The sequence below is a fragment of the Lates calcarifer genome, linkage group LG11, assembly GCF_001640805.2.
Source record: "Lates calcarifer isolate ASB-BC8 linkage group LG11, TLL_Latcal_v3, whole genome shotgun sequence".
NCBI classification, from domain to species: Eukaryota; Metazoa; Chordata; class Actinopteri; family Centropomidae; genus Lates; species Lates calcarifer.
Window position 1 is genome coordinate 23097459 of NC_066843.1, and position 25299 is coordinate 23122757.

General features: G+C 37.9%; 1 protein-coding gene across 2 annotated transcripts; it reads right to left on the reverse strand.

Annotated features, from left to right (window-relative positions):
- Nucleotides 1-5020: 5020 nt before the first annotated feature.
- On the reverse strand, nt 5021-24140 carry mpp2a (MAGUK p55 scaffold protein 2a). Of its 2 annotated transcripts, none has more exons than XM_018698390.2 (14): nt 24051-24140; nt 17267-17315; nt 16596-16696; nt 16249-16404; nt 15823-15993; nt 15409-15516; nt 13424-13543; nt 13082-13213; nt 12804-12906; nt 11476-11544; nt 11184-11345; nt 9838-10040; nt 9203-9331; nt 5021-9102 (listed from the first exon to the last, which is right to left on the reverse strand). In XM_018698390.2, the coding sequence occupies exons 2-14, from the start codon at nt 17295-17297 to the stop codon at nt 8926-8928; spliced, it is 1662 nt and encodes a 553-aa protein (XP_018553906.1). In that variant the 5' UTR covers nt 17298-17315; nt 24051-24140; the 3' UTR covers nt 5021-8925. The 2 variants fall into 2 exon arrangements, with proteins under 2 accessions (XP_018553906.1, XP_018553907.1); XM_018698391.2 differs by lacking the exon at nt 24051-24140 and adding an exon at nt 21231-21559.
- Between the last annotated feature and the right edge of the window lie 1159 nt (nt 24141-25299).

The following is a 25299-nucleotide window of genomic DNA, read 5'->3' on the forward strand; positions in this document are numbered from 1 at the left end:
GCACACTCAGGCGCTGAAAGACGTGCTGGGAATTTTAAAAAAAAGACTTGTCTTACAAATGATTATATTGTGACAGACTGTGATGTTATGTTAGTGTTGGGTTAGCAAAGAAACAGCGTTCAGACTGTTAAGTTGGGTCATTCCAGAATTGGAGGACATTTGGGCTTCAAAATTCTTGAAAAATAAACCTTCACTTTTCTGATTTTCTGCTACATATTCATCAATAATAGGCAATAAACTATCAAAGGCTTGATTAGCTCAGCTTACAGATCAATGGTACAATTTTTATTACATGATTTATTTGGTGTTTACAATACTTGGTGCAACCCTGTTACCAACATTGAGCAACCTGAAAAAAGTACATTATTGATTTCTGAAATATAATTCCTTTTCCATTAAGTAAATAAAGTAATATTCTCTCTGAATAACCATTTGATTTCACATATGACTTGATTTAAATTAATTTTAACAACTTTCGAAATCTGTCTCACCCAACTTTTCAATAATGGCATGTTTCACTTTACCAATTTCAGTATTTATTGTACAATATTTACTCTAACACATTTTGCGTATGATTGCATAAACTCTTTAAAGGAAAATAGGTCAAACCCTTTTGAGCTGAGAAAGTAATTTAGTATTATTTTCAACTAAAAGATATGGTAACAGGGTTGAAATTAGGGTAACAGGGTTGCATAAAGTAAGATGGATGACTAGCTACATTAGTTTTGATTAGAGATGATCATATAAGTGACAAATACTGTAAATGCCCAAGACACCAAAGTGTTCTTTGAATAACTTTTAATACCGTCTGTTGCACTTTTCCTTAAATAACACCCAAAAAATAGAGGAAGTAATAATAATTAAAGAAATTTTGCTGAAACTTGCCCTTTGGTTCAGAACATTGCTTTTCAACCTTTGATGGCTGGCTGCCCTAGCCTATCAACATATTCACTCTAACACTGAGCTAAAAACATTTCACTTTAACACTTAGCTGAAAACTTGTCATCTGCTTTAGAACATCTGTCTTTTGTCATTTGTCTCCTTTGTACATCAGCATCACGCTTGGCTCGGTAGCATCTCTGCTTTTCAGCAGCACTCAATGGTGGGCCACACTGTATTGTATAAAAACAATTTATCTAACTTAATTTAGTGTCCCCTATTATGAATTGTAACTCATTGTTTGAATACAGTTTTATTTATGTAAAGTTAATTATCCCATCGAGGTAGTTGCTGCAACCATAATCCATTTGGACTACCATTAGGAAATAAAAGGAAACAATTCAGTATGTAAAATTCAGAAATGTGTTTAGAATATAACCCTAACCCTAACCCTAACCCTAACCCTGTTACTCTAATCACAGCAACAGGGTTGCAGGTAACAGGGTTGCAAATCTGTACTAATGTTAGCTTTCTCTCAGGAGTAGAAGCTAGCTGTTTAGCTAGCTGTTAGTGCTGACAAAGAGGACAAACTTACTTATGTAAATAAGTAAAGAAAAAATAAAAAAAATAATTGTCTTATTCTGATCATATGCATAACAGGGTTGCATGAGGTAGAGTGAGACATTCAATCAAGGCTAACTATGTTATAAAAATATGAAAAATATAAGAGAGGACATGCCTTTGTTCTACCCATTCTTTTGGAGAACAGTTTGATGATGTCAAGTCCAGCATATCATGTGATTCACTGCTTTCTTCTTCTTCTACCATGCTAAAAAGGTTATGGTAACAGGGTTGCGTGCATGTTGTGGGACACACGTTCAGTGAATAATAATTATTTAAAATATTATGTTTATTAAAACAAATGTTTCCACAGTTACAAGAGACAGCAATGAAACAAATAATACCAAAAAAATGAAATTTAAATTTCATTTTAACTGTTTTATTTGAGATTCAATTTGGTCATTAGGGGGGTGGGACAAGAGAAAAATGGCATTTTAGGGGGTACTCCAGACTTATTTGGTATTTTTAAAACTATTTTCAAGCATTCTTTTCTCTTAGTTTTTTTTTTTTTTTAGATTTGGTCTCAGGACAAGTAAATTTACTCAGAAACTGCATGTTTTAGTATTTTGTATGTATTTTGTACTTGGGTCTTCCAGTTCTGGAATGACCCAAGTACTGTTATAAACCCCTCTCCATACTGCTGGGTATGGAGACGGGCTTTGGGTCTTTCCACAGAAAAAGGAGCTGAAAGTGAGTCGATGTAGGTAGTTCAGGGTTTTTTGTTCTTTTTGTCAACGTTGGCTACACAGGATCATTGAATCGATGTACATCGATGTATCGTTACACCACTAAGTTTAGCTCAAATGAACTGGTGTTTTTGCACACAGTAAGAGGTCCCTGTGTTATCTGGTAACTGGAAGGAATCACAACCTCCTAAAAACCTAAATGATTATATCAATGGTTTTTCACACAGGCTTTACATACAGGTCCGGCGGCATGGGCGGGCACGCCTGGAAGCACTTTATTTTTGGGGAGTTTTTGTTTTTTACCCATGAGTGGCCATCTCGATTTGTCGATCATAAGCCCGCCAACCAATTGGTCATTGTCCAATCATACATCCTAGCAACCGTTACTATTGCTACTCCGTCAGGTCAAGAGGCTTGACGGGCTAGCAAAGGGGGCGGGGCTTTTGCGAAAGGTCAATTCAACCAATCCAACCGACGAATGAAGGCAACGTGCTAGCCAATTACAGATAGAGGGGAGCCGATCGCGGAGTCATTCATCCATAGTCACCGTCGCTGATGCGTTAACGTTATTATGGATATCCGGAATTATTTCGAAAAAAATAGGACGACAAGAAATGAGGACGCGAACGGGAGCGAGCAGGAAGCAGCGCTACTCACTTCTATTAGAAACATAAGCACATAAGTCAACAGTAACACTGGAGTAAACTTTCATATTAGGAGGGTTAGCTACGGTAGCTAGGAAAAACAAGGAGAAGTACTGAGCGGTGTAACTCATCTGCATAGTAGACACGTGAGTGATGACGTCAACAACAACAACAACAACAACGAGGTTCAGGGTAACATTACAGCTGCGAGGAACAGCAACAGGCCATTGCAGCCTAGTGACCTTGGCACAGAAAAGCCCCAAAGACCACTTATGCAGAGCTTTCCTGTGCACCTTTTCTCTGGGAAAAAAGGTCATTCTGCAGTTCCTGGTATGGATGCTTTCCCTGGTTGGAGTATTAAGTTTAAGCAGATGCTGCATACTGCTACCCATGCAGAATGTTTTCAGTGTAACTGGTTTCCACGACTGGAAGCATGCAATGGAAACTGGAAAGGCACTAAACAATCACGCTGCATCCAACGAGCACCTGAGTTGTGAGGCCTTGTGGAGGGACAAGGAAAGACGAATTCACACAAACAAGGAAATTTCAACATTAATTAACACCGATCAACTGCAGCGCAACAGATATTATTTGTCTGCAATTATTATTGTTGTGGAGTTCCTTGCTGTGAACCAGCTGCCCTTTAGAGGTGACTGCGATGCATACAGTGACATGAATGAGGATAGTTGTGGGCTATTTTTGTCTTTATTTGAGTTTGCATTAAGGAAAGATGCTGAATTAGCAAAGATAGCAAAAACTATTCCTCACAATGCAACATACACAAGTCATGACATTCAAAATAACTTAATAGACGTGATAAGCGCATTAGTAAGAGAGCACATAGTGAAAGAAGTTGGTGAATTATTCTACACATTAAAAGTGGATGGAACCAGAGACCCAGCAGGGAGAGAGAATATATCCATAGTTCACCTGATAGAGGCACTCAATGCCCTGGATCCTGTGCAAGCCACATTCTTGGATGTCAGCAAGGTGAAGCCTTTACTTGACCTCACCAAGACACCTGCTGTGGACTCTGAATTCGAGGTGACCAGCAACTTCCTCAGGACACAAATGAACGAGTCTTCTCCACCAGATCAGGAGAAGTGGACAATGAAACAGGCGATTAAGGCTAGAGAAAAATTCAGTATTGTTTTTATTGTATTCAAAAAGCTACAAGTCTCCTTTAAAATGATTAAATAGCCTTTATTGTCATGGCACGGTCATATGGGACCTTTAAAACAAACTGATATTTTTCAGCATCAAGCCTTCATCAGGCAGTCAAACAGATCACACATCACACCTAACATGATTTGGTTCAATGAGATGAGAAGTTATTTGATTGTTCAAGTAACATGATGTTCAACATGATGTTGCATACAATTTACATTGTTATCTGGGGAATCATTATGGTTGTAATGATATTGATTTCAACCTTATTTCTCAATCCTTACAGATTTTGAAACAGTTCCAGAGGCAGCGGGAAGCAATGCCTACCATCCTGACAGCATTTAAACATGGCCTGACTTTTGGAGCCAGCACCACGTCCTGTGAAAATTCATTTTCCACTCTTAAAAATGTCTTCACAGAGCATCTCCTAACTATATTTCATCAACACAAGGCCAACCTGATCCAGTTGGCATTTGAGAAGGACTTGACTCGGAAATTTAGGAATGAGTGGATGGACATTGTTTTAAGAAGGTTTCACCCAGTCCACAAATGCCGCCTGCCACTCTACTAAAAGTGGTTAACCCCCCCCCCCACACACACACACTCACACACCTCTCAAAAATTATTTCTCAGCACTGTAGGAGTGGTCAGAGAGCCTGAAGCAAATAAAATGTAGGTTGAAAAAGTGTGCCCCTCTGAAAAATTGTCATGCCCCCCTTTTAATTTGTTTCTGAAACCGGGTCTGTTTAAATAGCTTGTAAAATGAGAGAGAAACTGTTGTCAGCTCACGACAAAATGAAACATTAGTATGATTGTCACGGTGAGTGCTGCATTTTTATCCTTCTTGAGTTTGGTCTATGATCTGATGAAGATTAGATCGTATTTTATGGCCAATTTATGCAAAAGAACAGGTAATTTCAAATGGTTCACTCTTTCTTGCCGCTGTAAATGTGTTGCTATATTTTATGAAAACTGTAACCACACTCAAAAAATAAATTCTGTCTAAAGAAGAAAACAAAAAACCCAATCAAATCAATTTATTCAGTATAGACAAAAGCATCAACAATATAATGTTAAAACCAGTGTGCACATGATAACAATCTGAAAAAAGTCATACAGCAACATTTTTTTTATTATTGATTACTGTGTTTCATTCCAAAATTAATATGTAAAAATATGTAAAAATATCCCAGCTGATGTCATTAGTTTGGGTTGGGCATCAAAATTTATGATAGTATTACAAACGGGATAAGTGGAGTTTGAAAAACATGGGCATTCACTAGGGAAGCATGTTTAATGGAGAGATGCTATTGAGTTGTATTATGGGAAATATAGGATTCAGAGGTTTCAATGTTTGACCCATACTACTACTACTAAAAGTTAAAATAGTTCTTTTCTTAAGTTACCCAAAAGTATAATACTAAATAACTGTCCATCCATCCATTATCAAAATTGCTTATCCTTAAGGGTTGTGGGGGTGGGTGGGGGGCTGAAGCCAATCCCAGCTGACATTGGTTGAGAGGAGGGGTACACCCTGGACAGATCATCAGTCCATCACAGGGCTGGAATTCCACAATTAGAGTAACTTGATATTAACCCGAACTGTATGAACTTGTTATGTAGGATTTTGAAAGAAAACCCTTATACAGTTCATATTTAGTACATAGAGAGAAAACATATATACAGTTAAATCTATACTTCATGCTGCTCCCTAGGAACTAAATAAAAACCAAACCAAATTACTTGATGGTATATGGTTGGAAATAAATGTATATCATTAAGTGAAGATGCAGTAACAATTTTTTAAAATTATTATTTTATTACATTCATGAGATTTCATAAAAAAGGGACAAATGAGGTTCTAGAATGTCCTTGAGGGAACAATGTGGTGTATTTCAACACCAAACATTCCAGAGCTCCAAATGTAGCAACCAGACAAAAATCTGATGAAGCCACTTTTAAAAACTAGAGCATAAACCGAGTGACTAAAAGTGTCTCGTCTAATATGACTGAAAACAACGGGCCTGAGTGTCAGTCAATTGTCACTACTTGTATTTGATAGACACTTAACATTAAACAAACATTTTCTATCAATATTGTTAACAATTCATTGTACATCATATGTATTCAGTAGCTGCCACAATAAAAGATTAGTAGATTAGTAGTAGAGTACAAACAAGGACATTTTTCTGGTTGGCACTATGTTAAATGTGCTGTGGCCTGAGAGTGCATTACACAACATTAGAAATCACATCAGTTGAAATTAAAAATGTCTTCATTATTATTTATTTTGAACTGTCTCAGTTGTGTTTACTCAAAGGCCCCTGTATATATCTTTTCGGACTTTCTAAAAGTTATCACTTAAGTCTCAAATACTGTAAATACTAGGCAAGAATTTCATACATACTATATGAGTATCTATTTTATCACTGTGTATCTAGACGCTATCTACAAACTGTGTACAACTGAGTTCATGAATACAACAGAGAGATTTTATTTTAAATTATATATACTAGCAAGTAAAAAGTATTTAGAGGGATCTCAAACTATGTACAGTTCCTTCTCTAAGCCATACTGGGGGCCATCAGATCTTATCAATGTCTGACTGGGAACAGATCTTTTTTCAACTAATATATCTGACTGATTTGATATCGATAGTGATTGCTTCATGAGACTGACAGTTTGATTGAGGCTGTGATTGACTGACTGCTCCAACACCAATGAAATAATAGGGATACTGGTGAAAAGCAAATTCCCTATGAAGTCTATTACTTAGGAGAAAACTTTTAATCTGGTGAGAGGCTTTCTAATATATGTTCCATTATGTGGTTGACAAAGTAAAGTATGTGCCTAGTCAAAGTGGTACAGCAAAAATAATCTGCACATCAAAAATATTTGGTTTTTGAAGCTTGGTGATGTAATGATTATACTCACAGAGATAGTGAACTGTTATAACTAACAAGTTAACCACTAATGTACCAGCCAACTGTCACAACAGAAATTCTTTCTTATTCTCTGTTTACTGCCATTTTCTTTACCACTGTACATCACTAGAAAATTAAACTCTCTGATCTAAAAAAACAAAACAAAAAAACAGTCAAACCACAAACTCATTAGCTCAGTCCATAATGAGGCAATGTATCCCATGTCAATGTTAAGACAGGCTGGTATTAGTCAACAGTATAAATTTGCAGGTCAATGATAAGTAGAGAGCAAAAAATTGTGTGCATATTTACCCCATGAGTGAATCAACTAATCATGGGTGCCTTTGATAATGACCATCAATCATAGACTGATTTCATTTAATTATAAATTCTATTTACCCCTGTTCAGAGCAACAGAGAGAGCAAGAGTGAGTGAGAGAGAGAGGGAGGGAGAGAGAGAGAGAGAGAGAGAGAGAGAGAGAGAGAGAGAGAGAGAGAGAGAGAGAGAGAGAGAGAGAGAGAGAGAGAGAGAGCCTCTCATCTTCAGTGACAGTGAAAGGTGTCAGTTTAATGTAATGTTGCTAGTGTGACGTCAGTATGACTATCAATATCTTTTCCCTGTCTATTTTTATTAGGAACAACTTTTGAAAAATAGGCAATAAACTCTAGATGATGTGCTGCGGTCACAAGGTTTTAGACGCAGCTCCTTGCTTGTTAAATGAAAATCAAGACGTTCTGCCACACGATGCAGGCAGTCTGTGTGACCCTTTAGAATAATGTGCTAAAGCAGTAAAGTTAACAAGCACATCACAAGGAAAGAGCAATGGCTGGGGAAAATGAAAACAGTAATATGACTTTTCTTCTTTCCTTCCTGTACTCACTGTTTCAACAGCTGAGGAACACACTGGACTGTTTTTTTTTCTAAGCTAAGCAATTGCATCATTGTTCCAACAAGCTTCAATATATACATCAGTTAAGTGAACACACTAAATCATTGAATCAATCAATCACATTGGGTGAGAGGCGGGGTACACCCTTGACATTAATGTGTATATTTTAGGGATTTTTGATTTTTCACCATCTCTGTATGCCTGTGTGTGTGTGAGTGTGTGTGAGAAACTATATTAAATGGAAAACATGACAAGAAATGCAACTAAACAACACTGACTGAGAACAGGATTGCAAGCCTTGCTTAATGTTATTGGCACTCAATGTCATGTAATTTAACTTAATCTCACTTAAGTATAGCGCTATCGAATAAAAAGATTATAGAAGTGTATGTTTTGGATTTACAGTATATTACTTCTGTCCTGAAGCTAGTGCTGCTTACCAATCACAAAAAGTATGTTATTGATAATAATAGAAATTATTTGCCTATTTAGTTTCATATTATTGCAAACTGAATACCTTTGGGTTTTTGGACTCTCAAACAAATAAGATATTTTATGACAAATGTCTCTTGTTACTTTTAAAGCTGGATATTTTCATCATTTTTATAATTTCATCTCCTTTCTAATTTGTTTTGTCAGATAAAGTTTTACCACCACTCATAGCTTATAAATTAACCATCAGTAGTGTTCATTTTCATGAAATGTAAACAATAACAGTCTGCTGATGATCATCAGAAATGGCACAAATAATTAAAAAACATAAAAAATTGTTTGCGCTAAAGTCCATGCACAAAGATGGCCACACTTCCATGCACACACACAGTCCAATTAAAATTTGTGAATTTCTGACATTCAGGACCTCATTTATTTGTTCCATCCCTCGTTTTTTTCCTTGTCCTTTCTTCCTGTCCTGAAAAATATAATCCTATATAATAATGGATGTTTATTTGCACACTTTGAAGAGTGTGCTTTATCATGGAAAGCGGTTACTTTAGTAATGTTTGAAAATCTACATCACAACATCCACTATTTACACAGTGGTATATTTTCAGTGCTTTTGTTTTTTTTCTTGTTCCTCACATTCCTTCCTTCCTCTGTCCTCCCCAGCCTCTTTCTAGAACACCCAGGTGACAGGGACCCATTGTGGATTTTTAGAAACCGTCTCCAGGGCGGCCTTGACAGTGCGGTAGGTCTCATCCAGGTTGTCACTAATGATGCTGAGATCAAAGTAGTGACCGTAGGCTGCCTGGATTTTAGCACTTTCATTGTATGTCCTCTGCAGTTCTTCATCCTGAGAAGAGAAAAAATAACTTGGTTGTGTATATTCCTATAGGACTGGGATGAAAATGTTTTCTCTTCATGTGTATGAGCGTACATTTAGTGTAACTCACTGTCAGTGTCTTCGTAACCACCCCTGCATCTACAGCAGAGTGGTTCATTGCCTTGAGCACCTCGAAGTCCGGAGACTGGAGGAACACCACATAGGGCAAGAACTCAGAGGTCCTCAGCACTTTGAGAGACTAGAATGCAACAGGAACACACTAAGCTGTTAAAACTCTGTACGGATCTTTGGCTACATCTACACTAATGTTTTATTACTGTTGCTATGTTTATGCCTGGCATCCATACTACTCCAGAGTTTGAGCACAAATCCAAGGACCCAATCAATCATTGTTTAAATACCACAACCTGAGTATGGTTGTTGTGCTTATGGATCCCTTCATGATCACAATTTACCTCTACTGATGTTGAGCACCAAATTCTAGTTTGTCTGGAGTCCTAGTGAATGATTCTGTCATCCCATTCAGACACATGAATGGGATGACAGACGCATGAATGGACGGATGGGCAACAATTTTTATCAAATGTACATTTAGCTACAAACAAACATATCCACCCCCATCTTAGTATGTTTGATACAAAATTGTATTGTACGATAGCTATATTCTAGTTACTTAGTTACTATGAGGACTTTGTCTTGATTCCATTCCATAATTTAATGTGTTTTGTGCTTGTGTGTGCAGACCTGAGGGTTGGCATCCAGTATGCATATGCGTCCTGCCTCGACCACCTCATGTATGGAGTCAATCTTAATTCCGTAGAGGTTTCCATCGTACTCTCCGTGTTCAAGATAGCGTCCATTCTTGATATCAGTCTCCATTTTGCTGCGGCTGGTGAAGGCGTACATCCGACTTTCCCGTTCCCCCTTTTTGGGTTTTCTGGAGGTATCTGGGTAGACAGTAATGTATATTTACACATGCATTTCCTTTTCCCTTTTGTTTCCTCCTAAAGAGATTTAGAGTTGTTCTGTTCATCTAGATGTTACTTGACACATACCACCTACTTATACACTGTTGCAGACCAAGCACACACTTCCATGGCAATGGCACTCCTCAATGGCAGGGGCCTCCCCCAACAGGACCCTGCTCCCACCACACCACCAAATCTGCTCAGAAATGCCTCGAGGAGCACAACAAAGAGCCCCAGACACTGACCTGACCCCCAAACTCAAATCTGACTGAACATCTGTGGGACCCACCAAATATTGTGCAAGCCCCATGGACATGGGTCATCTGAGGGTTTCCTGTTGTGTCTGGCACCAGGACATCGAGTTTGCAGGACAGGTCAAAACCTTGGCCTGCAACAATGTTTAAGTGGGTGATGTATGTCAAGTAACATGAATGTCAGGACCCAAGGTTTCCCAGCAGAACATTGCATTGTAAGATCAGTGTTATTCACTTAATCTGTCAGTGGTTTTAATGTTATGTCTGATTAGTGTATATTCTATTATGTACTAGCTTGTTTCAGCTTTTCAGCTTTTTCAGAAAACAATCAAATTCTAGACCATATGCTTATCTAATCATTTTATATACATTGCCCCAAAATTTAACCTGATGATATCTTTGGACACTGGAATTTCCAATAAAATGCTAAACCAAGTTTTAGATGAGCAACATTTAGCTGCAAACACAGAATGACTTCCTATCCATACTTCATAATTGTCCATCTAGCCTTTAACTAATATTGTATTAGCACTACATTATTGTTCCAAAATACATCCTGCTTTGCTTGCAACACTGCAACAAAAGTAAAGAATGCATGTGAATCAAGTGATTTGGAGTAGCCATGCCTGGCTAGTTTATCAAAGTCCCTAAGGAGATATCTGGGAAATTCCCTCTGGTAAGAAGTCACGATACATTTTATATTTTCTAGTAAATACAAGAAAATAATATAGTAGTTTTGTTCATGCTGTTTGATTAATATAATCTCAGTAATGTGGAAAAACCCCAACCAAATAAAAAGAACCCAACAAAAGGCAAGTAATAATGAATAAATTCCAGCAATAGACTACTTTAATATCAGGAATCATACATGGAATTGTGGTGCCAAAGAGCTGTGGATCCTTCAGTAGAAGTTTGTTCTTCAGTCTCCGTCTCCCCACACCCTGGGCACCGATTAAAATCAGAGTTTTCCTCTTGAAAGGTGGGACTTTGGCCACCTCTTCATATAACAATATCTCATGTCTGTCAAATTCTGAGAGAGGAAGAAAAAAGGAAAAAAAAAAAGGAGTTGGAAAGCAAGGCAAAAGAGCAACATGTTCCTCTTTCATGGTACTACTAAGAACCAAAATATAACTTCAGTACACGGTTCTTCAAAAAGTTACCTGCATTTCTGGTGGTCACATACATCATTTTCTTCTTCTTCTTTCCTCCAACACCAGTACAAAGGTTTCCTGTCACATAAAATCATCTTTACATTAGTTGTTGCAGAGCACTCAAGTCATATTGGCATTGGCTGGTTGCCATCAGCTGTTTCACTCATACTTTACAATTACTGGCGGTCAATTTTACTTTTACCTGTTGTTAATGTATGTTACTTTGTGGGGCATTAGTCTTCCTCACTGCCACTCAAATATTCAGAGCAGAGCCTTTCCTAACCAATTATCTATAATCTGCTTGACATACGTGTCTCTGACTGTTGTGGCCTTGGCTCACCAAATCCTGGACAAGACCTCTACCACCAGAACTCACCTTTTGACCTCGTCTCTAAACCACTGCCCTACACCACATGTTTGCAAGTCGCTCTGAAAGCAACGGGACATGGTTGTCCATTCTCATCCCCACAAATGCTGCAAGTGAGGTCTGAGTAATTGAGGAGTTGAGTTAAACAATAAGGTCCCTTGTCCTGGAGTTCAGGGGTACACCCTGGACAGATTGCCACTCTGTCATATAGAGACAAACAACCACTCACACTCACATTCACACCTACAGGTAATTTAGAGTCACCAATTAACCTGCATGTCTTGACTGACTGTGGGAGGAAGCCCAAATGCCCAGAGTAAACCCACGCAGGCTCAGGGAGAACATGCAAACTCCACACAGAAGAGCCCTGGGGTTCAAACCCGGAACCTTCTTACTGTGAGGTACTGTAGACACTGCCCCACTGTGTCTCCCAGATGATGTATTATGAATGTATTTAAATTTTATTTGCATTTGAATTACATTTAAGGTATCATGTAAAATCACATTAATTCCCTAAGTTGATTGTTTTGCCTGATTCATTTCCCCATGAGACTGAAATAAAGATTCATTTAAAGGTGGTGGTAATAAAAAATAAAATGACTCACATCTCTGGGCTTTGCTTTCATCCACAACCCACTGTCATCTTGATATTGCACATTTCAAGTCTAATCTTCAGTTTCTTCAGACCTCAGACTGCTTATTTTACAGTACACGAGCTACACTCACTTCATAACAGCATTATATGGGTGATTTGGAAATTCCAAGAGTTACATACATGTCTATAACTCTTGGGATTATTAAGTTCCTCTGATTATTTGTATTTGGGGTAACAACTAAAAATTTACATAACATTTATTTGCAGACCCTGTCTTTCACCAGCAGATGGCAGTATTAACAGCAAAAAGACCGACAGGAACTGTTGATTATGCATATCTTTTCTTAGTTTTAATTATTCAGGATTTCCTGTTACCTGTTGGCGCTAGTTCCACATCTCTCTTAACAAAAGCTTTCCTTTTCTCCTCCAGCATCTGACTGGGGATTAGTCCCGTACTCCCACCCTCCACGTGACGGGCCTGTACAAAACATGCACACAAAGAGAATGTATAGATTTGTGACAGAAGCTAGCAAACATGCACTATGCTTTCATAGGATTTTAAGCTTACAGAAACTGAAAAACAGGTGAGCAGGTTTCTGCCTTCTGTGTAATCAGTCAAGCAACACAAAAGGAAGATATATGTAGTACTCTACCTGCCACCAATTGACATCGTCCTGGTTGACTATCTGCAGGATGTCCCCTGTCTCAAACCTTAAGCCTGCCTCTTTACAGGGAATTAGGTTGTCACTGGCCGGTTCGTAGTCATAATGACACTTATAGAACACCTGGAGAAACACAGTTGGGATCTTTAGCTCTGTATGCCCTCTTGTGCCCACAATGATGCATCTGACATTGTATGCTTTTTACAAATGTGTGTGTGTGTGTGTGTGTGTGTCTGTGTGTGTACAAACAAAATACAATACAAGCAAAAAAAATCTAACAATTAGCAGGACTTATCATGTGAATCTACTGTGTGTGGTGTTTCTATGTGTCACCTGTCTTGGCGGTATGGCTTCATGGTAGCTGGGCAATATCTTCAGAACCACACTTCCACTGGCTGCCTGAAGCTCCTCCTGCAGCACCCTAGGGTCCCGGCCCACCTCTCGTCCATTCACCTGCCAGCAGAGTGGACAACAGTTTCTGGACTGACACGTAAATGCAACATTTGAAGCGACTTTAATTGAAAATGACAGGTTACCTGGGAGTTCACAAATATTAGAATAAACAAAGAAGAAGAAATAAAATTAGAGGATCAGGGACTGAGCCTTGAGGTATTCCACTGTTAAGGGCACTTTTCACATGAGTGGAACTTCAAGGACTAGTCCCTTGTTAAGTAGGCCAGACTAGTCCAGATTAGGTTGACTGAAAAGAGTTCTTACTGAACAGTGCGAGTGCATGCAACTGTTAATGATGGAAAGGATTATTGGAGCATCTTCAGAGTGTGGGATAGATCATTGCTCGCAGTGAATGACCTTAAAGAGCTAGTCTGAGGTTTTGAAAAAATCACTCTTTCAATTTTTGCCAAAAGTTAGATGTCTGTGTTGTGACAAATTTTATCATTGTATTATCGACCTTTTACTGTACTCTCAGAGAGTAGGGAGTCAGGGAGTAACTGCAGATGCACACTCTGATAAACTCTACGAGGTATGGCTATTAAATAATGAGACTGCTTTTATGAGGATAAAACTATGTGGTTTACAGTCACATCGAATGTTATATATTAAAGGTTGGGTATTATATATAGTCTTTGATTCACTGCTAGCTACTGATTGAGGTGCACATGGTTTTGCTAAGGCGTCAGAAAATGATTAGCTTAAAAGTTGAGCGACGCATTAACTTGAAGTTTTTGGTGAAATTGAACAAAACAGCAGCTGAATCTTTTCGTACTGTGTGTGGGGAACACTACATGTCACGGGCTGTTCTGTTTGAATGGCAGAGAGGATGTCCAAGACTATGAATGTTCTGGGCACTCATGCACATCAAAACCTTCTGAAAACATTCAACAAATTGAACAAATTGTTCAACATGACTGACGACTCAGCATTAAGAATGATAGCAGAAATTGTCTCAATTGATAAAGACATTAGAACATGACATAAGTGTGTGCTAAAGTTGTACCAAAACTTCTGACTCCTGATCAAAAGGAAAAGGAGTTTCTGGCCCAAAAACAAATCACAGTGCTTGATCACCTGATTCACCTGATCTAGCACCGTGTCACTTTGTCCTTTTACCTAAGATCAAATCTGTGCTCAAAGGAACACATTTTGAGTCTGTGTCAGACGTTAAGAAAAGAACGACAGAGGTTCTGAGACAACTGTGCGAAGACCTACTGCACTGCCTTGTATGTTGAAGGAGAAAGACATTGAAAAATGTTTATGTTCAATAAAATTGTATTACAGCATTAGTCTCGTTTTTTAAAAGACATACTTCATATATGAACTTCTGAACTGGATGACAAATGTAGAGAAGAGGAACTGCTCTCATTGTGTCTAACCTCGAAATTTAAATTGTTTCTGTGTGGGAGGTGAGGATGTGTGTATGAGTATCAGTCACAGATAGCAACATTTTACAATAAAATATGTATTACTCTGTATGCTTGATTACATCTCAAGTGGAAGAACTCTGTCCTTCCAGCTGAGATAAGATTCTGTCAGAAATACTTGTTGTCTGGCAATTTTGCTGTGATGACAATTTTTTAGTATGGAAAATACAAAACAAGACAATACATATTAGTGAGCACTAGAGGTGCTGGTAAATGGATTTTATTACCTCAAGCCAGGCTAGCTGTTTCCCCCAATTTCCAATCTTTTTGTTAAGCTTAGCCAACAGTCTGCTGGCTGTTGCTTCTTATTTATCATAGAGACTAATATCTTCTCATCTAACTCACAGACTGGAATTTCAAGGTGCTCCTGATCTTACCATAAACCAGAAGAATGTGAGGGGTCAGTTAAAACCATACTTAATGAATGGCCTACCATACCTCTTTGATGATATCTCCGACATGAAGCAGTCCTTGCTGGTCTACCATACCACCATGGAGGATGCGGGCTATCACTAGCTCACCACCTTCCACTTTGAATGTCACCCCCTGAAACACATTTAATGAATAATTGTATGAAATCTACAGTTTCTGTTACTAATGACACTAAACTCAGCTGCAGGAATTAGGGGCAAACTACACATGACCTACTGTGGTGTACTGTTTCACTAAAAGCACAACATTCAAGAATGAGCAAGTGGGGCTCAGTCTCTTTTATCACAATTTCAATATTTTCATCTTTATTTCATCAACATTTGGATGTTGAATCACTCATTAAGCTGAGAGTACTTGGAGCAGGAACTAATGATCTGAACTCAGCAGTGTCAACTGTGTTTGTGCTTTGATATTACCTACCAGATGCTCCCCTGCCACTTTGCGTATGCCCACCATGCGGATTGCATCAGGTGGTGGGTGCAGGTTGTGTGTGTGGCTGTCCTCTGCTTCATGATCCACAAAATCACATGGGCTAGGGGGTCGGCTATCACATGCCTGAGATGCCACTGAATCATGAGTCTCCAGTAGAGACTGATAAAAAAAAAACACCAAAAATATTGTGTGTCACACTTCTCTATTTCTCTTTATTGATGAACTGTGTGAAAAGAGAAGAATTTGACTGTAATGTATCCAAAGGTTCTATACAATTTTCATTGTCAGATTAGGCTACCAAGATGAAGTTATGGTTTGATGATACAAATGAAAGATCTTTTGACACGGTACTATATTTGTCACTGACATAATACATTGTGTTGTTCTGCACACAAATGTGTGCATGTTCCACACCTGGAAATGTGGCTGCGTGAGTATGCAGGCAAGCTCAGCTGCAGTGTCAGAGCGGTGTGTGAAGGGGTCCAGATCTCTGAGGATCTCCTGCAGGAGCTCCACATTGTTCTCCCTCACAGGTGACAGGTGTGGCTCCTTCAGGCCCTCCTCTTGCTCCTAACACAGATACGTTATATAAAAAATAATTGCACAGAGACACAACTGCAACGAGATGTGACTTAAAGGTATATGCACACAATCACCGACAGGCAAACAAGCCTGCACTGAACAGTCATACACATACACAAAGGTGGTTTTTGAATTATTCTATGTATTTATCTGTTTGTGTTCATGTGCCTGTGCCACACCAGAGGGCTCTCCATGATTCCTTTGAGGTAGATGAGGTCCAGGTCATTGGCCGTGGTGGAGCTGGTTGTGCTGTCACTCATCACATCCAACACCTGGGGTACTGTAACACAAACACAAACACGCACAGAAGAGTGTCAGGGGGACAATAAAATGAAACATAGAGCAATAAAAGAAACAAAGAAATGAAATGACAAATGAGACAGAGGCCCTTTGTCTGTGACTGCAGGGCTGCTGTAAGATTTCTTTTCATGTCCCTGTACAGTCTGGAATATAGAGAGGCATGCTGAAATGTTGTTACTGGAGTCATTCTATTTGAAGCTGTACTCTGCTGATTTTAAAATTCAGATAAGTAAACTCAATTGTGTAGTACTACTCAGCGTGTGAAAAGTAAAAGAGCTTTCTAAAGTCTGGGAAATAAGCTGACTGATATAATCAGAGTGGTCTTAGTTTAGGCTTGGAGAGCACAAATGAATAATAGAAGGCTGGGCTTTAGATCCTTCAGCTATTTTTCATTCCTCCCTTTTGTTAAAAGACTACATTACATGGATTACCTTTACATGACATTCTTGTATGGTACTGAAGAACACTTTTAAGGGGAAACATGAATAAAGAAAACAGAGAATAGTCATATGAGGATCGAAGCTTATGAGGAGGAAGGTGTCAGTCTCACCAGGCTCTGTCCTGGTGGAGGCTACAGGCATGGTAGGGCCTCGGTCAATCTGAGAGAGAGAGAGAGAGAGAGAGAGAGAGAGAGAGAGAGAGAGTAAAGAAAATGGAGGGTGGAGAAAATAGTCAATTTTTTACAATGAGTCCCAAGGAAAGTTAAGTTTTTTGTGTTATTTTAAAAATACAAGGTTTTCACCCTATTTGGTTGAATAGTCCAACACATATTGCATATTTACGTTCTTGTTGAGAGAGAGGATGAAAAGAAACACTGGCCCTTTCCTGAACTAGATACCCTCAACCCTCGCACTGCTTCAGGGCAACTATTGAACCAGCTAAAGAAGTTGAAGGTGTGGTTGCAAAACAATTCTCTAGTGTGGAAAGACATTAAAGGGAAAGGTCAGTATTTTTGTAAATACACATTTGCTTCCTTGCTAAGAGCTGTATTATGACTTTATAACAATCGTATGCAAACTCCTCCTTTTCCCATTGCATGGCACAGTAAACACACACATAAACACACATCAGCAAAAGAGGGGCAGAGCCCTAGCAGTTGTTTTAGAATTGGGCATCCATACCAAAACAGCAAGAGAGATTGGCAAAGACAGAGAATGCAAGAGAGCGAGGAAGAGGTTTGGGAACTTGGGTGTAACTAATCTATAGATCATTGTGACAACAGACACATTACAATGGCAATTTGGAGAGAGAGAGAGAGAGAGAGAGAGAAGAACAAAGACACACTGTCTTTATGCTCTAACAAAGCTGCTGCTACAACTCATGGCTGCCATGGAAACCTACGCTCCTTCAGTTTTGCCCTCATACACACAGAGACACACATACATTTCTGTTAATGCTGGAGTAGGCATTACACAATACCTCACACAAGAGAAGGAAAGAGTGCAAGAGAACATGACAGAAAGAAAAGCTGTTACAGCTGTTAAGCCTTACACATGAAAAAGAGGGATTTGGAATGGGATTTAAATTCTTATCACCCAACATTATTTATATTTTACACAGCTGAAAGCAAATGTGATGGGCAACATTATAAGATTCTAATCTGGGGTATAAATCCAATTCAGTTGTAGACAGACAACGAGACTAGTGTCATTGTTCATTGATTTATTCAAAAGAACAACTCTTTAGGGTGAATGAACTGAACTGAATTACTTCCTGAAACAATATGTTCATTGCTCGGTTCAGTCAGTTGCAAGCAATCATGCAAGGATACTCTCACTGCAGAGTGAGTCATTCAGATCATTGATTAGTTTGATGATCGCAGAGATGCACATACATGGAGACTATGTTTTTCCTTGGAGCAGTCAAAGATACAAAATGATACAAAAATGTCAAATTAACCAATGTTAAACTAATGGCATTTGTTTTGTGTTTCTGGTGCATGTGACCCAGTTTAGGTATATTTTGTTAGCATTATACGCTGCAGTGTAAACTGTCCATCAGGACATCATTATAATTCAGGTAAAGTTTAGGTAACTCTAAAAGCTATTTCTTTAACTGGTGAGAAAAATTGCATGTTACTCTCTACATACAGCTCATTCATGTAGCTGTGTGGGATAGACATCAAATTATGTTAGCTGGGTTGGAATAACATAAGGAAATACATTTACTATATGTAACTGTATTCAGCTTTTTTTGTTGGTGTGTCCTTTTTAATTGACCCAAATGTAGTGATTACTGCATAGTATTGCTTTACCATTTTCTAAACTTACGTGCTTATGTTTTACAGAAATGTTTTTTTTGTAATTCATCAATCTGCCAGAGATTGTAGATGAAAATTAGCCTGTGTGGCTAAATCTGGTACATTTACATGATGGACCCAAGTGCTCATGTAAATTAAGGAACATTGTCTGTTCTCAAATACATAAAAAAAACAAAAACAAATGCAGATGCACATTGCAGATGTGATGCGTTTTTATAGCAACACACACATCATTCGGCTGTTGCTGTTCTGCATTCAGTCTGACTTAGGTGATGATGACAGGCTGAAGCAATGGCTGATGAACGTGTGGAGACACAACTTGAGTCCATTTAACTTTGCACTGGGTGTAAGATAGGGCCCTGTGTGTTTTTCTGGAATAAAATGCCTATGCTGTAATCATTACACCTGTGTTTTGATAGCTTGAAATCTTCAGTTTTTTTGCAGTCAAATGTTCTGTATGAAGCATCGGGCTCCATGTTGGAGCATCACTGCAAGATCTGTACTCAAATTTTTAACTACATCATTTTACAATGTTAATGTACCTAACATGCAAACATTTGCAGGACTTAAAAGCCCCAAACAGGAGAGCTTTCCAATATTTTACTGTGATCGTTTTACACTGATGTCTTTCTACCACTTTACTATACTGCTAAGAACTCATACACGATAGATCTCTGTCTAGAAATGCTGTTCATATCACAAAAAAAGTTATAAATGTGTTCTTACGTACAGAACATTTGTCAGTTTGTACACTTAATACTGTAAGTTCATAGTCCTTAGCAGATATTGATGCATCTATCCTGACAAACTGGTATATTTATTACTTCATTGTTATTCACCATGTCTTAACTTAAGCGTGTGTAAGTATCCACACAATTAAAACCTCATGTATGGAGCACCACTTAAAGACGCCATTCATCTGGTTATGGATAAGGGAGACTGTTCTTGAATAGGTTGTGATAAGGTAACTTCCAGTTCAGCTTCATCTGATAAAAGAACAGACAAACTTTTTAGAAATTTATTATTCTCTGTCCTGAGTATTCACAGGTTCAGTTTTTTGCCTTTGACTTCATTTTGCTGTTGTTAGATAGGTGATGGTAGTAACATGTTTTAATACAAAACTGGAATTAAGTCATGGATCAACTCTAGCACAGTCACCAGTGAAAGTATTTCCCAATTTCACATCAAAAGGGTCTTCAATAGGAAACATAGGGAATGACAAACCAGAAGTGCACCCAGTAACAAAATATGACACCTGTACATCTATGTGCTGCTGTTACAAAGTTAAAAGTTTGCGTTAGGCTTACAAACTCTTATGTTTGTACTAAGTTAGATTTTGAAGAAGTAAGATTAAGTAATTGATATTGCATGTCTTTGTATGTTTTTCATTTGATGGTGACTTCCAAAATAGTACAGCTCATTTACATTACAAATAGTGTAATTGACCCAAATGTAGTGATTACTGCGCCCTTGTAATTTGTGATCAAAGTTTGTTATGTTGAATTTTAAATAAATCTACCGTGATCAAACAGTACTTAGCGCATTTACTATTAACTACAGAAATTCATCTGGTTTTTCTAATTTACAATACAATATTATTATGAATTTAACAAGACACTTGAACTGAAGTTTTTAGTGTCATTAAAAGACACAACTCTATCTTTTGATCCTTCATTGTCATCATGTTCAAGGAGGAGGGCATGAGGGCAACATTTAATAATTCTATTCAATTTAATCCTCCTAATTCTATGAATTATGTTCTTGATTTATGTTCTTGATATACTGTATAGTTTGCTGTGGAGTCCTAGCAGCAATCAATAAGTAATGACGGTATGGTGCAAAATGTCTAGAAGCCATTCATCATAAGTCTTTGTGTGTGTGCGGTTTATATGTACTGAGCTCACAGCTTGGTGGGAGAAGCTGATTTGAAGTCTATTAATTTTAACAATTCCTTGGTTAATGAAAGGGACAAAAATGTAACCTGACAAAAGATTTGAATGCAAAGTAACAACACCTTTCTAAATATGTGATACTCTTGGAACAGCACACTGACATTTACTATAACTGAAATTCACATTAAGACTAAAAAACAAATAAAAGCAACAGAATCGCTGTCAGTGTTTATATTATGTTCTAGCTGGCAGAGATGAATTACTATTACTATTACTATGAACTACTATTTGTACTTCAGAGTATATGATTCTATATAAGGCAACAATATACACAATCTATGCATGCTAATTACTGATCTCACAGTGCTGTGTCAAATAGCTTCATCCCATCATCTTGTTTTCCTCCTCCTCCTCCTCAGCTCTCCTTACTGCTGTTACACATCTTTGTTCTTCTTTTCCTTGTCTCTCATGGCCCCATCGTCTCTCTTTTTATGCGTTCTCTTGCTTGTAGCTCCCCTCCAATGTTCCCTCCTTCCACTCCTCCTCCTGACATCCTCCACTAAACACCCCACTCACCCTTTACTGCACCCCCATCACTGCCCCACCTCTCTATGTCTCCCACTGTTATCCATCTGCTCCACTGCGCCAGTATGTCAAGACACAAGCAGGTGCATGCCGCACAAACACATACACACACACACACACACACACACATACACAAACTGAGTTACATACCTAAAAACAAAAAAAAAATGCAATGCAACATATTTTAACTTTTTTGTTGCCCTACATGTCCTTAGCCTATTTGTTTTAAATTATTTCTGAATTAAGCTGCCCAATTCTGAAGAGGCAATACTGTCCTTTTCCCTAAATGTCCCAATGTAATGGAATATATACAGACCTAAATCTAGGTGAAATTTTTCAACAACCATTTGAAAACTGCAACTTTTTGGTATGCAAGTTAACTTCCTTGCTCTGTGCAACACTGCGGGTTTACATTATTGTTATTTATATTTTTCACCCATTTCATCCTGTGGGAAAACAGACATGATAAAAATTTGCTATTGTGGCGCTATTTTTATTTTAAGAGGATTACTTTGCAAAACAAGTGAAAACAAAATGTTCTATGGAACTGTAAATTTACATAGTTTTACTTTCATATTGTTGCTTGGTTTTCACTCTAACATATTGCATCCTTTTTGCCAGACAGAATACCATCAGAGTGACTGGGTTTGGTTTACTTTTGGTTGTGGTACTCTGTGAATGTCACATTCAATCACCGTGTTAGTAGTAGTGTTAGTGTTAATAATGTAAGACAATGAGGAAGTAATCCAAAGTATTTGAAATTCAGTATGCGCTTTGTTTAATCAAACAGAATATATTACAAATTACATGTGTATTTTGTAATCTCTAGTGAAATACATTTTTTAAAGTAACCCTCTCAACACTGGCCATAGGATTAAACTGATAGAATTTTTCTACTCATTAAACCATTCAATGACCCCAGTGTTTCTCCTGGGATGATAATTAGGACACTTGCAGGAGAGGACTAGGACTAGCTTCCCTGCCATCAGCAGCAGAGCCACTGCCGTCAGAGTGTGTGCTTTTAAAAGACGCTGATATTTTGCTCTGACTTTCAGATGTTTGGGGTCAACTTCTGTCCATCTATGATTCTACAGATAGGCTTAACTTAATGAGTTGTCAACCTGTCTCCTCTATATATATATATATATATATATATATGTGTGTGTGTGTGTGTGTATATAAAAAATACAAACAGAATATTCAATGTATGAAGTTAAAATGATCATCAAGTTCAGTCATTGTTCTTCTGGTAAAATAATGGTCTCTGAGAGGAATGGGACAATATGTGATTTTATTGGCCATCACAAAAAAAAAAAACGCTCACAATAAATTGATCGGAGTGAATTTCCATCATCAGGATAGTCATGAATGGCGATAGTCTTTAATATCCTCATGAGTGACTTACAGAAAGCTGTCTAGCATGCCAACATATAGTCCTGTATTGATTTATACTGCACTGGCACAGGAGGGAGCCTGCGTCTCTCCAGGCATTCCAAAATACTAAGCCTGTCACTATGGTTGAAGGCTCAGCTTGTCAACTGTATCCACGCAAAAGAAAGTTAAATCTGATGTGTGGAAATGCTATGGATTCCAAAAACAAAGAACTCCCGGTGAAATTAAGTAATGTTACTGTCGGTTACTTAACACAGCAAATGTTGGTTTAGTTATACTAATGTTGATGTTTATCTAAATGTTTGCTACATTGTGATGCTGTTTTGGTTGGCCAGAGTTGGCTTTGGAATTAAGCTAACTTAGTTTCCCTGAGGGAGTCATCCCAAAGGGATCAATAAAGTCTAGTCTAAGTCTAATGTTAGCCAGGTAACGTTAGCTAGGTAGCTTAACAGTAAACAGCTCTGCTGCCTCAAACTAGTGTGGAGCTGCGGTGTCTGGCAAATTGCCAGCTGTTCACTACAGTTTTTCCTTTAATGTTAACCACTAAAAAAAATGTGTCTTATCTGTGATGATGCAAAAATGTTTCTTACCAAAATGTAATGTAATTTCAGTGTGTTTGGGAGCTATTTTAAGAGTTTAAAGTATATGTATTATATTATATTTATATTTATTATTATTTATCATTTATCATTATTTTGGCCAGAATAATCGGGACATTAAATTTTCACATCATCCCATGCCTAGTCTCTGATTACAATGCAGGACACCGATTTGATGCAAAAGACTCCTGATTAGTGGAGTCAGAAAACAATAAACACACACACACACACACACACACACACACATAAATTTAAACATCACAAACGAATACCTAACCCTCCAACCCACCCATCAACTCCACCCAAGCACACGCGCGCGGGCGGATTAGGCTCAGGAAAAAAATCCTAACTAAACAACACAATTTGGCTGAGCTATTATAAATACTGTCAATGTTAACATGAGCATACTGTTATCTAAATAAACTACACACACATAAACGCGCGCGCAAGCACGCGCCTTTGTCAACCCAGCACCAACGAAGTTGTTCTCTACAATAACGAGCATCAGTGGGAGGAGAAAAACAAGATGCTCAGCAGTAACTGTAATAGATGTCGCCTGTTATCAAAGCCGCCATGTCTGCATTGAATACAGACTGATTCACCTACCTTTCAATACAATAAGACAAGCTTCCAGCTGCTCGTGCTGCACCGTGTGCTCTTTGTTATCGTCTGGTTTATTGTCGTGCAAAAGCGTCAATTGTAGCAGTAGAATGCACATGACTTCCGAGGTAATTTAAGAATAAAATCCTGTCGGCACATAAATTGAATTTGAATGCTAAATTATTATTGTTTCACCGATATGAAATAGATTTTTTTTATAAAACCCTTTAACCTTAACTATACTGTGTGTAGCTCGAAATATCTGGTAATTGACAATGTTAAAGTTTAAATTTAATTTTGAAGGCAAATTTGATATATTTCCGGTAAAATTCTACGTATTCCCGCGGTGTTGACAACTATGGATGCGGTACGTTAATAGGGGGTATTAAAGGGCCAGTGTGTTGTTTTTGGCTTACATAAAAAACAACAACAAAAAAAAAAAACAAAACAAACAAACCAAAAAAAAAACAAACAAACAAACAAAAAAATACCATGGGACGATGTCATCAGGGATATCTAGCCTGGTCTAGACTATAATTCTTTTAAAGTCTGGAAGGTAAAGACAATGATTTTGGGTTTAGGTACATATTAGGGTCTTAAGTCGTGTCAACCTCAAATGTTTATTTTAAAGAGTGCTTCAAGTTGAAAGTTTTTTTTTAGCTTGGTGTTGTCAGTTCATAGAAGTATTACCATGAAAATTTAAAGAACATCTCAGTGATATCATGGTATTTTTTTTTCAAAATCATCCAGCTGATTGTTTAATTGATTGTTTTGTATGTTTGTTTTTTGTTAATGCATATTGAATAGTATGCACATTTGAGAAAAAGAAAAAATAGGGATCCTTATCATTCATCATTCCTTACACTAACTGATAACTGTTCTCTCAGTATACATTAGATGGACTAGGAAAGTATGCTTGTAGGAATATCAGTTTAATTGTGATGTAAATAAGAAATGTACAGCAATTCTGAAGATGGCAATATCATTATAAACATAAATATGCTAATTATGGTAGAAAAAATGGGTCATGGTCTTAACCATTTTCTTTGATTTTCCCATCAGCCTGAACGCTTCTTGTCCCTCCCTGAGCTTTTCATCATCAGCCTTCTCCTTTACTGTCTGTTCTCACACTAAGCCCTAAAAGTGATTGTTTTGTTTGCTCTGGAGAAAGAATGCTCTCTTTCTTTTAGGTGCTGGTTAACAATCCAGCAGACATCCCTGCGATGCAGCCCAGCAGGCTACAAGATGAAATGCA

Excerpts from the sequence above, each read along its gene's own strand:
- mpp2a (XM_018698390.2), bottom strand. The coding sequence starts at position 17,297 with ATGCCTGTAGCCTCCACCAGGACAGAGCCTG. Across the intron at positions 13,544-15,408 it reads TCGGAGATATCATCAAAGAG|GTGAATGGACGAGAGGTGGG; the intron begins GTATGGTAGGCC and ends CTCTGCTGGCAG. Across the intron at positions 12,907-13,081 it reads ACGATGTCAATTGGTGGCAG|GCCCGTCACGTGGAGGGTGG; the intron begins GTAGAGTACTAC and ends TGTTTTGTACAG.